The sequence below is a fragment of the Camelus dromedarius genome, chromosome 9 (assembly GCF_036321535.1).
Source record: "Camelus dromedarius isolate mCamDro1 chromosome 9, mCamDro1.pat, whole genome shotgun sequence".
NCBI classification, from domain to species: Eukaryota; Metazoa; Chordata; class Mammalia; order Artiodactyla; family Camelidae; genus Camelus; species Camelus dromedarius.
Genome location: NC_087444.1, coordinates 66725280 through 66740885, shown reverse-complemented (window position 1 = coordinate 66740885; position 15606 = coordinate 66725280). Strand labels below are relative to the sequence as shown.

The following is a 15606-nucleotide window of genomic DNA, read 5'->3' as shown; positions in this document are numbered from 1 at the left end:
GTTAAGTGATTGTCTCACAAAAGATAACGCTTCCTCATTTGTCCATTCACACAAAATGAAATGAGGGCAGGAGGGAGTCCACAGGGCAGAGAACTGATACCAGAAACAAGGTCACTAAACTCTGCCTCTGCCTTATGAGAAATGAGCTTAACTACTGTGATAGTTTGATTAGAATAAAAATTCAGAGTGGATGTCCCCTGCCTTGGAAGGCTACTTGTAAAAGAAACGTGACCAGATCCTACTGAGACACAGTGCTGTGTCATGTAAAAAGTTACAGTCCTAGGAATATTAATCGTTTTAGCTCTGGTGCACTGGTATAATCCCATTTAGAAAAAGGATTGCTAAACTGAATGGATAGTTGAGAAATTTAAAAATTACTTAAATAAATCATTAGACAATGTTTGAAAGTGTCAGTGATACACCAAAAGCCAAAAATCAATCAATCTAAAATTTAGTCTTCCTATTTAAAATAGATTTGAAGGATATTTATTTACTATTGTGGCCATGCTTCATGTTTGGCACACCAATACTTAAAACTCTTGAACATAACAAAATCTTTAAAACAGAGAAATTATGTCTGTTATAATATTGTCTGGAATTAAGTTTTCAGTTCTTAGAAAAAAATTCTATGTGCAAGAAAATCTAACAGTGATGTATCTGCTCAGGCTAATTGTAACTTTTTGTATTCTATAATAACATTATAAATAACACAGTTGACTAAAACTGTAAAATTGCTTCTGACATGTAGGACAGAACATCCCAGAAATAAGCTAGAATGTGAAATCTGAGTGTAAATATTAGCAAAACAGTTATGGGGTCCATCTGCTACCACTACAACGATGTCAAGTGACAAAGCTATACTACATGTAGCAGTAAGAGAGGCAATAAATCCAAGCGTTATGAACTGGAGAAAACTTGCTTCAACAACCAGCACGACTGAAATCACAGACTTAGAGCAATACTTCCATCAAGTTAGAAAAAAAGGCTGAGTAAGCTAGAACTTCACAGTAGGAACAGTCCAAACTGTTAAAACCTTGCAAATAAAGGAGAATGTTAAATTCAATCCCAATGCCATTTTTAACATTTTGCTTTCTGGAATCATAGCTGAAAAGCTGTGGAAGTCTGTTGTTTTGTTAAGCCCCATCCAAAAACCCATCCCTCCCTGTCATTTTAAACACTATGTTCACACCTCTCATAGCATTACTTTATGTTTTCCCAGCAGAAATCATTACATCCCTAGCAATTCCAGAAGGCACCTTCTTTCTGTACGTCTGACTAAGAATTCTGTAAACAGTAACTGTATAATAACTCCTTTGAGGTGCTCCGTAGTGGTGGTGAAGACGTGTCTTTGCATCTGGACAGAGCAGTGCCTTTTCATCTCCCTTGCTACATCTAGCATGATTTGGCCCCATGGCCCCACAGAAGAACTACGTGTACCTTGGAACTACAACACTGAGTTTAAAATAAACGATTTTCCAACTTATCTAGAAGTACTAAAAAGTAGACACCTCTTTCCGCCAAGAACATTAAAGGAAAAAACTGTCCTCCGGGGCTTTCTCTTGCACTGCTTTTGCACTCACACTCTTCCACCATCATCCTGTAAATTGACACACTGTCAATTTTTTGGTGACAACTAATGGGAACATTTCAAGTTTGCATCATGCTTAGCCACTGACAGAAGTGTTAGCCATGCATTTTGTTTCATACCACGCAGTCCAGTTTCATGACTCTGAAGCACTTAGACTCAATTTACCCACCACACTGTCTATGAAACCTGAGCTTTTTCTTCTTTTATTATGACATGAAGCCAAGTGAGAAAAAACAGGTTGAGACCTCACTTAACAGGGGCCCATGCTACCTTTCTCTACATCAAGAAGATCATGAAAACACCATCAAACCATAAACCAATGTGCATGGCTTTGAATGGCTTTTAAAATCAATGATACACAATGGAAACTAGTTGTAATTTAAAGGCTCCCTATCATTGCCACATCGGTATTTCTACAGGTGAGGGCAAGACAGAGACATAAGAGAAATTCATTTTAAAAATTTAAATATGTGTTTACTTGACTGCATATTCAGAAATGTTGTACAATCGGTCAGTAAAACATTTTATAACAATTAAAATAAAAATGCTATAGGTAAAATAGCAATTAAGGATGTACTCTTACAGAAGAAAGTGATAAAAATTTTAAACTTAAAAACGCAGCTTAGTGTTTTCAGTGTTACAAGTTTATTGAATTCATAAAAAGAATTTATCTTGGATTCCTTTAAATAAAAAACATCCATATGTGGTTAAGTATCTCGAAGCCGTTTACTTATACTTCAGGGTAGAAAAACTGGGGTGCGTCAAAACTTGAAAATTACTATGAACCAATGCCAAACCGAAATCAATCAGAAACTAAGCCAAACATTGGAAAGTATATCTCTAGTTATTAGGCAATGATACTTAATTTCTGAAGTAGAATTTAAAATGGAGCTTTTAAAGAAATTTAAAATTTGTCAGTTTAGTTGCATTTATTGAATAAAGTTAATGACAGTTATCTCTTGAAAATGAGAAGTCCAGGGCCTTAAAAAATTATAAAATTTCTGTCTCCTTTCTTTATTAGTACAATTAATTATGGCTTTTACTTAGTGTGTGTAAGTCAAATAAGTAACTCAGAATTTCATGAAATTAAAAACAAGAATTATATCAGAAATCTGAAACCCAGGGGAAAAAAGATAGTATAACTAACACTGAACAAGCAATCACTCACGCTAGTTGAAGGTTCTGAAAAAATCCTGAAGTTTGTACTTTGAGTGAGAGTCCATTTGTGCTCTGAGCTATCATGAAATTTTTCAGCAGGCCTTGTAGGAACAGTTTTGAGGACAGAACTCTTGTACTCTTCCGCCATCTGAAGTTTAGTGTTCATCACAACCAGCCTCTCGTTAATCCTGTGAGGATTGCAAAACACAGATTTCATTCATTTCATTTTTTTCCTAAGTGATGTGTATTTTTAAATTTGCTGTAATAGTAAACAGATTATCCCATTAAACTGTGTTTTGGCAACGAAAATACGTCAGCGCAGACCTACTGTAAACAATTACAGTTTAAAACTGTCCTAAAGAAGGACATATGCTCCTGGGGGGGCCCTTAACTAACAAGTACTTCAAAGTGGGGAGAGTCAGAGATGGAGATGCCTCCACAGGGGACCCCCTCTGCCTTCTGCACCAGCTGCATCTAGACATACTTGCCCTCAAGAAACCAGTTTAGAAATAAAAAATAAACCATCCCTCAAAGCCATTATCAAGTGTTTGCTTTCACCACCCTTATGTACACATTTCACTCATTACCTGGGAGAAATTAAGCATGCGGCACTGAGGAACAGTTTAGAGCCACCACCTCTGGGGGGGCACCAGATGGAAGAGTCGGTGATGGGAATAAACTGTGACAGCACCAGGGGCAAATTCAAGTGTCCCCCAATTTCCCAAAGCTCACTTTGTTACTTCGCTTTTATCAGCACCTGTTTTCCGTAACGAAAAAACTCTCAAGCGCATTTTCACTTTTATGAAAAAAAAAAAGCAAAAAGCCAGAATAGCGCTGGGTGTTTGTTTTAGCCCGAGCCATCAGAAGGGCAACACGCACCCTGAGCAGCAAGAGGGGCTCCACCGAGCTCCTTCCCCAGAACCACACTCAGTATCCCGGCATCACGCAGCCTCGGCTTTGGACTGTGTCTGTGAGCTCCTGTGCTTTATGCATATTTATTTTGTGCATCCACCAGCAAGATGTGTCCTAAGGTAACTGCCTCTTTGCTTTACACAGACAACTTTCATAGGAACACTCTACTTTTGGATACCAGGGAGACCTGTAGCTTACAACATTGTTACTCAGGCACTAGAGGAGGGACCTGCCCTTTCTGTCTTCCACACACCCCCTCGGGCAGGCCACCGTATTCTTTTTAGCCACTTCATGAACTACTATAATGACCTTCACTCCTTTGTTAGTTTCCCCCTATTCCCCAAGCATGTCTTTACGTAGCAGAGACAAATTTAGTAGGATACAGTAATTCGTCTCAGGGTGCCCACTAGTGGTGATACCAAATATCACAATCAAGAAAGTAAATTCAACAAACACCAGAATGGAGCCCCTTGGGTTTAAATTGTACTCTTCCAAAACACAGTTAACTTTAAACGCATTAACATTTCTATTTATGGGAATTCCAGCTAGAAATTTTGTGATAATATGGCTGTCTAAATTACAAAGTTTGCAAAACCCCCAGTTTAAAGACTAGATCAGGTTAAATATATGCAAATATAAAATATAAAATCATGTAAAAGCAACAAAAGGCAAGGAGATGCAAACTGCCCTCGACTAACATTTTAAAGGAGAGTTCATTTACGAACATCATTTTCCAAAATTATACTATCTAGTCAGCTTTCACTTGCTACTCACCGCATGAACCTGGCTCAGTAAAAATTATGCCTTAGAAGCAAAATAATGACCTAAATTATTCTCTATAATTCTATGTTTTCACTTACGAGTGTAATTGACTTGCCCATGATGTTCTATCTTCTGGCTCTTCGAGGTACAGTTGTCTGTATTTTTCCAGTTCTTTTTTCTCAGCATCTAACTGAAAAGTTTTACTTTTCAGTTCAGATTCCAGATATTTAATTTTATGCTTCATTTGACTTATTGAAGCATTTTTATATTCTCTTAACAAGTTTTCTTCGTACGCTGCTTGTGTCTAAAGTGAATTAAAAGGATACAATTTTAAAAATAATTATAGCCTGAGTAATTGCAGTGTATTTGTTCTCTTTAGTTTTGAGTCAATGATTCAGACAGCAATTTTAAATGTAAAAAAGCTGAACTTTAAAGTACTTATCATCGATGTCAAGTGAATTAAATCTGAATTATGAAATTAAATTTGAATCACTCTTATATCAGTACTCATGTAATGTGATAGTTCAAAGAATAGTAGGATCAACTAGAAATTTTAAAAATTGAACAATAAAACCTAAGAGTAATCAAAGAGTGTGGTACAATATTTAAATCACAATATTTTCTTTTCCTCCTAGGAGTCTTCATTTACACCAATTGGCCATAAAAATGATTCTCTAGTGAGAATTGTTCTGAAAGATCAATTTAATGATAGTAATGATGGAAATTGAATTCTTTAAAGGGAGTAACAAATGCGGCCTTCATTCCAGAAATCTACAGAACAAACTGCTATATAGGAAGTAGAGGAAACATAAAATGTATACATCCAAACTGTAATTCACAGCAAAGTGAATTAGAGCACATTAGAGATCAATGCTTCACCTGTAAAAACTGGCTGAGTTCTTTCAACATTCCTGCCACATCCTGTTTTGCTCGCTCTTCAGCCTCCCTCTTGCACTGCACGACTTGACTGAGTTCTGTCAATTTTTCGGCTACATCCCATCTTGCTCGCTCTTCAATCTCCTGTTTGTACTGCTCCACTTGACTGCGTTCCACTGTGTTCACTTCTAGGTGATGTTTGAGGTTTACTACTTCTTCTTCCAACTTCTTTTTCTCCTCCTCTAATGTTTCACATTTCTTTTGCATCCTTTTCATAGATAATAACTCTTTTAGAAGGAGCTGAGTTTCTGCACTCAGATGGAGAAGGGCTGAAGTTGTCGACTGCAGCTTTGCTGTAAGATCAGCATTCTGCATGAAGACGATAAAATTGTTTGGTAATGAGGTTAGCAGACTGAGAACATCCTAACTCTAACCCAGCATCGAACATTGAAATAAATTCAGTTGCAATAAAATGGTACCTACTTTGTGGAATGGAGAAACTCATATTACTCAGAAAATCAAGAAAAAAGTTCAAACCACCAAGAGTCACAAAAATATACTGTTTACTGTCATCATCTTTGTTATACATTTGTAGTTGGTTTTACACTCTTATTGCTCTGTAATTGTTTCATGTCCTTCCTACATAAAATGACTATAAGGCACCTCTTAGTAGAAAGTCTCTTACCCCTTCCTCCCCGAAGTCTTAACTCTTCATGATTTTTAAAGATTTAGGGAGATCATATTGAGTTACTCAGGGCTGAATTAATAAACCCCTCCCAAAACAAGTCTTTGGATATAAGACTGCAATTAATACATCTTACAACTATGGATTCTAATGCCATAAGCCTTTCTCTGAACTAGAAATATTTTATGCTAGTTTGAATTGCATCCCAAGGAGCAATGAATGTCTTGCAGAGTTAAGGAGAAATCCATCTCCTAGTGTAGTGGTTTAGTAAGATGACCCATACATTTTTCTAAAAAAAAAACCTAAAAAGCCAAAATTCTTTTAATCCCTTGTTACTCTCCACAAAACAAGAGAACATACTCGACAAAAACAAACAAAAAACTTGCTGGGATTTCAGTGACACTGACTTGGGAAGAACTACTTTCCTTCAGATAGGAGGGTTATTTGGGAATTCAAGGCAGGCGGAGGTGGTGGTTGTAAAACATCTCTACAAATTCCTTGACACTTCCCCTGTGAAGTTCCCTCCCCTGAAATATGTACTGACCTCGGCATCTGGTTTCAAGGTGACAGAATGTGGGGGCACAGCTGTGTGATTTCTAAGGCTAAATAGCTTCTGACTGTCACTCTGTAGGGTCGCTCTCACTTAGAACCCAGCCACCACATTGTGAAGCCCAGGCCACCTAGTGAGACTTTGTACACGCAGCTGTCCCAGCCTATGGCCCCAGCGAATGTAGTTAACCAAAGCCAGCTCCAACTTCCAGACATGTGCATGAACAAGCCTTTAGATTATTCTAGGGCCCACTTGATTCCAAGTGCAGAAGAAATAAGCTGGGTCCACTGAGCCTTGTCGAAACGCTGGTTTGTGAACCAACCAAGTGCTGTTTTGAGTCACTGGGTTTTGAGGTGGATTATTATATAACTTATTAGCAATAAATAACTGGCACAGATATTGATATTAAAAATGGGGTGCAGCCATTAAAAAAGAACCAGAAATGTGGGGATGCCTTTGAACCTGGAGGTAGGTGGAACCTGAACAGATGTAGAGAAAAGTAAGAATGAAAAGCCAAAGTGCCCATGAGACTGTTAGTGGAAGCCTGGGGGCCTTTGAAGGGCTGAGAACAAAGGCTTCTAGGCCAGGGAAGAAAATGACACTGAAACCAGAGGAAATGGGTGTCTTGCTACCAAAGAGTTGAAAGTAAAATTGATGAGAGAGGTAAGCTAAAACAAACAAACAAAAAGATTATTGAATATAAAGGAACCAGGGCTCACTGGGTTCAAATATCTGTATCCCATTTAAAGAACTGCCACAAGCCCAATGGTCACATAATTGGTAAACAGAGAAATGGCTTCTAGGCTAAGATCAAATCTAGGGTGCTGCCAGGAAAACACAGTCTAAGGATGAAGCCAAGACTTTGTTAAGACCTTGGAAAGATTTAAGGTGCTGCCTGAAATTCCTTTAAAGTTCTTAACAGCATAAGAGTTTTAAAGGCATGGTCCCCCAACAGCTAGCTCCACAGGGAGCCCAAGATGGAGAGCTTATCTCAAAAAGACTTGTGAGGTTAGCTTTTCCAATGGCATGAACCCCGATAAAATTCACAGGAAACTCAAAATTTTAAAGAGAACTGTGCTAGCAAAAACACTGCCTGCTAGCTTGGACTGAAAGGGACCAACACAGTGCAAAATGAGAAGAGGCCTTTGGGTTTCTCTTAGAAGGTCTACAAGGAGGAAGCTGGCTTGAGAGAACTACTCAGCTGTAAACACAGGTCATTGCTCAGGAAAGGGACAGAACCAAGAGCTCAGAGAGGGCAGCGAAGGAGAATTCCTCCCAGGGTTAGGACTAAGTCCTAAGCAAAGAGCCGGCAGCAAGCATCAGGCTGCATTTGAGAACTGCTACGGACCAGTGTGCCTCCCATCTTCCAACTGTGAGTGAGGGAGTTTGTGTGGTGGTAAAAATCCAGCCTCCTTATCCTCAAGCTGCAGCACTGAGAGGAGTGTACCCAAGGGGCTGTACTCTAGAAACCACACCCAGGAACCTCAGCCCCACCTGGACGTGATGAAGATGGTAAAGTAAGACCCTGGACTGGAGCCTGAGCCTGACAGCATAGTGACCGAGACCTGCTGTGGAACTGAGTAGGTATAAGGGTGTTTCTCATATGGAAGCAGTAAGAAAGCATTGTGGCTAGTGAGTAGATTATGCTGGTTTTTGAATGTCTCCATAAATTTTCAAAATTAATTCCATAAAAAAGGTGGAATATGGGCCAACCTTAAGTGACTTGCTCCTAATGGAGAGAATACAGTGAAGGTGGCACTGGGTGAACGGCAGGGCTAAGTTTGAAAAGGCATTTCAGCTTCTGCCTCACTCTTAAACCTGGAACCCAGTCTTATGTTGTGGGCAAGCTCAGGCCACAGAGACAGCTTAGGTGTTCCAGGGGAGGGGACCCAACTGCCTGCCCCACCAGAGCTGCAGTCAACTGCCAACATCAACTGCCAGACATTAGTGGATGAAGCTTCAAGTGATTCCAGTCCCCCACCTTCCAGCGGCCCCACCTGTAGCTGAGAGGAAGAGAGGCCAGCTGTCTTGGCCACACTTTTCCTAAGTGCAGATTGTGAACAAAATAAGTGCTTGTTTAAGCCACTGAACTTTGGGGAGTTTGTTAGGCAGTAACAGATAAACAGAAAAATGGATGCGAAAAGATAATAAGAAATGTAACTTGTATATAGTAGAAATTGGTCTCCTATAAACCGTAATGTAATAAACGTTGAGATTAACTTAATGACAAAGTGCTGATGAGAAGAAGCAGATAACTTAAAGAAAGACCTAAGAACTAGAGAGAAGGAAGATTTTTTAGAGTTCCCTTCAATTACAATTTCTTATAAATAGGCATGTATGCCTTTTTACTATTTCCCCTCAACTTTGAGGATAAGGAAGACTGGTAGGCAAGGAGACATATGATTTGAAGACTAATAATTGAAAAACAACTAGAAAGAGTTTACTGAAATCAGCCTTTTTACCTCATTTCAATTAACTGAAACTCTAAGAGACAGGCAGCTTTGAGAACTTACTAATCTGGCACTCACTCTTCATTTTCCTTTCCTCAGAGAGAAAATAAAATATTATGGAACCATTTTTAATCTTCTCAGTAGTAAAACAAATGTAGTGTCCTTTGGCAGTATTTAAATTAAACACAATTTTTCCTTTCCCATACTTAAAGCTTGTTTGTAAGGGAAGGTAAGACTGTCTCACCTTTATGTTGTAGCACAATGCTTCTCCATATCACACAGATTGGCTTTGAACTTTTGAAATTCAAATTACTAATCTGTTATCTGTTTCTGATAAACTGATTGAATATTATCTGATTTTTAACAGTTGTATTCTTGAAAATTTTTCCTTGGATGCGGTGAAATATTTATTTCATCAATTATGCATTAAGCTATAGAATGCAGCTAGGCTTCTCTCTTGTTAAGTAAAAGGAGGTAGACACAGGGAGCTGAGAATGCAGGATCTACATGAAGAGCAGGATCGGCACAAGCATTACACACAAGAATGAAGCCAAAAGAGAATTTCACTGTGAACCACAAGATGATGGGTTAGAGAGGCTTCTAAAGAGGAAGGTTGAATTCATCTTTTCCAGGCTTAACCTTTTGCTTCTAGATAGTGAAACCTATGGGTAAGTCTATGAAGTATAATGAGTGCCACATAATGAAGTATATTGCAGAATGCGTCAGCAGATCCCATGACCATGATTTGATGGAAACTGGAGTGAAGTGGGAGGTACTATGTGAGAAACTAAAGGTCTGAATGGGGTGTGGGGGGGAAGGAATGGACTTTATCTTTGCAAGCCTACTTTCTGTCATGTCACAGAGTCAGCAAGGAATAAGCTGGCCACAGGCTTCTTCAGGAAGCAGCAAATCTCCACAGAAGTAGAGTTACAGACAATCCTCTACACCGACTTTCTATTTTTATGTAAAACAACTGGCAATGTGCAACATGACTCAGAAAGTGTTCTCATAACATCTGTCTTGGTACTGGCATAGGACAGACATAGATCAATGCATCACCACTGAGAATCTAAAAGAAACCCTCACATTTACGGTCAATTAATTTTCAATACAAGTTTTAACTAAGTGAATGAGACAATAATATTCTTTTTAACAAATGGTATGGGACAACTGGATATCCCCATGCAAAAGAACAAAATTCGACCTCTACCTCATACTATATATAAGAATTAACTCGAAAGAGCTAAAACTACAAAATTCTTAGAAGAAAACACAGGTGTGTGTCTTCATGCCTGGATCTGGCACTTGTTTCTTAGATAGGACAGTAAAAGACAGAAATAGATTAACTGAAATTCATGAAGATTAAAAACTTCTACTCTTCAAAAGACACTGTCAAAAGGTGAAAAAGCATGCTCCTAAAAAGGAGACAGCACTAGAAAATCCTACATCTGATAAAAGATTTGCACCAAGGATACAAAAAGAACTCTTACAATTCAATCAAAAAAGACAATCCAATTTTACAATGGGCAAAAACCTGAACAGACAGGTCTTCAAAGAAGATACACAAATGGATAAGCACATGAAAAGTTCCCCAACATTCTTAGTCATCAGAAAAATGCAAATCATAACCACAAGGAGATGCCAACTCACAACTACCAGGAGAGCTAATGACGAGTTTGACAGGAATGCATACAAATTGGGAGAATGATATACTTTCGATAAAAATGTTAAATGGTGCAGCCTCTCTGGAAAACACTATGGCAGTTTCTCAAAAGGTTAAACAGAGTTACCATATGACCCATACGACAGCATATCCATTCTTAAGTCTATTCCCCAAGGAAATGAAAACATGTTTACACGAAAACTTGGACAGAAATGTTCACAGCAGCATTATTAGCAATAGCTAAAAAGCAGAGGCAAACCATCGAGCGCTGCGTTGACGGATGGATAAATGGTTTAGCCCCACAACCGAGTAATGTTTGACAGTAAACAGAAATGAAAATACTGACAAGCACTATGACATGGATGAACCTTGAAGACGTTATGTCAGATGAAAAAAGCTAATCATGAAGGACCACACAGCATGTGATTCCATTCATGTGAAACACCCAGAACAGGCACATCTATAGAGACAGAAATCAGACTGGTGGTTGCTGGGGGCTGAGGGAAATGGGGGCTGGGGGTGATGGCTAAGGGATGCAGGCTTTCTTTTTGGGGTGATGGGAATGTTCTAAAATTGATTGTGGTGACAGTTGCACATCTCTGATTATACTAGGAGATACTAACTATGCATCCTAAATGAGTGAATTATATGATACGTGATTTTTTTTTTTTGGGTGGGGGAAAGTTCTTTGGTTTTACTTATTTATTTTGAGAGGAGGCATAGGGGATCGAACCCAGGACCTTGTGTATGCTAAGCAGGTTCTCTACCACTTGAGTTACACAATCCCCCCTATATTATGTGAATTATATCTCCATAAAGTTAAAAAAAATCCAAAGGCAGGATCTAGAAAATTTTCTTAATTCTCTATTTTGGGTGTACCTACACGATCTGAACTTCTCCATGCTTTTACAACACGTCTAAAATGAAAAGAAAATGAAGGCAATGCCTAACTCCAACTGGTTTGTGTAATGATTTTCCTGCACAAGTTATCCTGAAATCCATGTAATCGATACACACAGATTCTATATCCATTCACAAAAGTGAGGATGAGACATGACAATTTTCTGGACCATGCCATGAATCATTATCCTCTGATTTTTATCTAGCTTGCCTCACTGTGGTGAGAGATCACTCAAAAAATACTGTTTAATAGGAAAAAAGTTAACGTCTGTGAGGAAAGATTTATAATTTTCAACTTCTCTAAGGATAAATATTGTAAGAAAAAAATATATAAAAAATGGCAGAATGAGAGTCAAAGTATAAGAAACAAATGCATCATAAAGATAATAAAGCTGTAATTATAATGAAGATGCAAAAGAAAGCTGTCCCTGAACAGCTAGTGTCCTATAACACCATGTGCTGTACATTCACATCTGACGTGCTCAATTTCATACATACTTGGTCTGCAATTTGATGTAATTTCCTCTCTAAATCCTGTGTCTTATTTTCTACATTAGTCTGATGACGTGCTGTTGTCACCTCCAGGGAAGCTTCCAACATGAACACTTTCTTTCGGGTGTCAGTCAGCTCTTGTTGAAGCCGTCTCACACAGGCCTAAAAGGATAACTCTGTTACTGATTTTTAAGTCACCTCATCATTAAGTTACATTAATAATATATAACTCCAACATATGGACTTTGAGAACTATCCCCACAGATATCAATTTGCCTTCTTTTACCCATAGGTACACATTCCTGTTTACTGACTTTTGTTAAAGACACAGAAGGCATGACCCTCCTGCCTTATTGACAGTAAGTTAACTTAGACAATGAGTGCAGCCCCACCAGCCATTCCCTGCCCCTCCCAGGAAGTGGCTGAGCTTTACCCCAACTGAAGTCGCAAACAGAAAGGGGTGTGCAGGTGGGATGAGTGGTGGTAAATCCCACACTGTGGAACATTCTTTCTCTTTCTCATTAGAGGCTTAATTTCAGAGTTCACATATTCAATTTGGTGCTTAAATCCTTCCAATAGACTCCTATCTCACAATAAAAATGAAGTTATTCCAATGGCCTTTGGGGACCCTAGACAACCTGGCCTCCCCTGCCTCCTGGACTGCAGCTCCTACAGCTCCCCCCACCCCTCCCACTCACTGCCTTCCTGCTGCTCAGGACTCTGGCCACTTCTCCTCAGTCTGAAAATGGGACACCACTGCCAAACTGGTACAGCACAGAGCTCCCCAGTTCCTCTGTACTGGACAAACTTAGATCCAAATGACAGTAACTGAGCCTTGGAATGAGAATTGTGAGCAGATTATTTGAAAAAATGTTCAAAGTAAATTATAAATAGATGGGGGGAAGACTAAGGCAAACACAGTTTTGCTAAAATTCACATTAGTCCCAAATTATGACTGAATGAAAAGTAGATGACTTTAAGGAGTGGAGAGGTCACAGCAATACATGATTTGAGATGGAAATATTTCTGAATTTAATTCCAATTGACATGAATAAAAAGAAAATTATATCAACTAAAAATGTATGAAAAGCTACTGAAGGAAAAGTACTACAAGATGCAGCATTTACACATCGGTTCATCTGGGAAATCTGGATTTGACTGTCAAAGTAATCCACACAACTGAACCTTCTCTCTCTCTCTCGCTCTCTTTTCTTTTACTTTTTTTGTTCACACAACTGAAGCTTAATTTCAAACTACTCATTTTAGGTATGAGCATTTCATTTATCTGCTTCATCACGATACTAAAATGTGGTGACAGAAAGATTAAAATGATTTGGGAAGTATAAGACTAAATTGCTAATACCTGCCTGTATCTGTCAACAACTTACAGCTTAATCTCTTAAAATTTCAGGCGACAAGGCATATTTACTCAAAGTAAAGCACCTCTCAGGTCTAATTTTTGTTTACTGGATAAAAGATATGCTTTTAGTCTGCTTTACAGGGTATATATTTATAGCCCACACATTTTTAACATTCAACTAGTTTCAACATTTAGCTTTCATCGGACACTGCTTTGAATTTTCTTTGAGGAAGTCTGAAAATTAGTTCTGTTTCTGGGTACTTACTTGCATTTCTGCTCTGTCAGTTTCATACTGATACATTCTGTCTTTTACACATTTGCAGTCATTGATTAATTCCTTGTTTCCTTCCTCCAGCATCAGAAGTTGTTTATGCACGGCTTTACTCATATGGTCTGGAAACGGCTCTGGGATATTAATTGTCTTTTTACTTTTGGCTTCATTTTGAGCAACTTCCAGTTGCTGTCGAAGCAACATGTTTTCACTTTGTAGTTCACACAATCTGTCCTCCAAGAATGCCTGCTTTGCAGCGTATTTATTGACTTTCCCTTGTTTGTGCTGATACAAGGGTTCAATTTCCTTCTTTGAACACTGGGCTTGGCTTTGGTCTCTATGCACACATTCTAATACCGTCACTGGTCTAAGAGCATCTCTCCTGGGATGTAGCTCAATTTCTGGGCCACGGTATTGACTTTCAGCTTCAGGAAGTTGCGGAGGAAGCACCTCGCCGTTATCTTTTGGGTCAGACACCTCAAAATTCATTGTGTCCTGTAAGTGAAACGACTCATCTCTTACTCTTTGATCTGTACTCAATAAGCTGACGTATCACAATTTCCTTTGAAGTGAAAGACTAATCTCTAAGTTTATACAATAAGAAGTTTGCAATAACTGGATATGCAATTGGAAAAACTTAAGGTGGATACAAGTCTCAAACTTTATACAAGCAGAAATCCCCAAAAGTTCAAAAATTTAATTAAAGACCGTGAATCCATGAAAGTAAAAAAGAAATCACAGAAGAATGTTTAAGAAGCTGAGAACTGGAAAGGCTTTTCTTTCTCTGAAATACAACAAACCCAGAAGGCTTACAATAAAAAATGAAAAAATCTGACTACACTTAAAAATTGTATCTCATATCTAATCTTCACAGCTACCCCCTCAGTAAGAGCCTTAGCTCTGATTATATAACAATTTACCTTCCATTCCTTCATTCAGAAAAGACACAGAGCATCTACTAGATGCCAAGAACACCAAGAAATTAGTAAGTTAAGCTGTAAATGTCATAGTTCCTATTTAGGATGAGATAACTTTTAAATTTGCTTTAAATGAAAATATAGATCAATTCAAAAGAATAGTATAAATACTATTGATGAAACAGTGTTAGAGATATGAAATTTTCTCCTAAGACTAATTTACCTGACTCGGTTTATTCCTTATGCTCTTCAGTTCAAATTCTAGTGGTTGGAGAGTGCTTTCAAGTTGCTGTTTCTGGAAAACCTGTTCATTGTATTGTTTCTCCCTGAAAATTAATTTTGTTAGAAATTAAAAAGTTCATTTTATGATCTGGTTCTTCACATGCCGGTTTATTACCCTAACGGAATTTCTATCTTCTCATTTTGTTTTTCATTTCTAAGTCTCACATTTTAAATTCCTCACTTCAATCTCTTCATAAAGATATATATATTTGAAAAGTAGCAATGAAAAGACATAATGCTACTGAATTTCAGTCAAGAGTAACTCTGGTGAATAGTGTAGGAAAGAAATTTTGCAATTATTCAGTAAGTTATGAGTTAAAAATTACCCCCTTTTTCCCACATAGCCATAAATAACTCCTTTATTAGAACAGAGAATTTAGTTACTTATTAAGAGAAGTTGCTGTTTAGAAACAAGTTTTTAAGTTCATGAGAAATAAAATTTCAACTCCATGAAATACTACAGGTATTCCTAAATGGTCTACAGTGGGAGGTAACATCCACAGATGTCTTTTCCAGAACACAGATCCCCTAATTAGCATAATCCAAGGCGAGGCTGGGGAGTCTGCTACCTGACGCCCTACACTTTATGTTTCTTCTTTTGCAACACTTTGAACTTACCTTGTTGACTATTATTTATTTAGTAAATCATTTTTAAATCCCTTTGGAAACAAGGCAGGATCCATAGTAAGTAATTAAACAATAAAGAGTAATCTGTGCTTTCAGCATACACCTTTGAACTG

The 15606-nt window shown here is 38.1% G+C and overlaps 1 protein-coding gene across 1 annotated transcript in view; it reads right to left on the bottom strand.

Annotated features, from left to right (window-relative positions):
- LOC135322094 (ankyrin repeat domain-containing protein 26-like) overlaps positions 1–15606 on the bottom strand; it is a 162921-nt gene that overhangs the window by 17872 nt on the left and 129443 nt on the right. Inside the window, exons 11-16 of the mRNA XM_064489576.1 lie at positions 14808–14910; positions 13662–14162; positions 12043–12198; positions 5300–5665; positions 4519–4724; positions 2757–2934 (exon numbers count right to left, since the gene is read on the bottom strand). Of these exons, the coding sequence (XP_064345646.1) occupies positions 2757–2934; positions 4519–4724; positions 5300–5665; positions 12043–12198; positions 13662–14162; positions 14808–14910 (1510 nt within the window). The remainder of the gene's footprint in view (positions 1–2756; positions 2935–4518; positions 4725–5299; positions 5666–12042; positions 12199–13661; positions 14163–14807; positions 14911–15606) is intronic.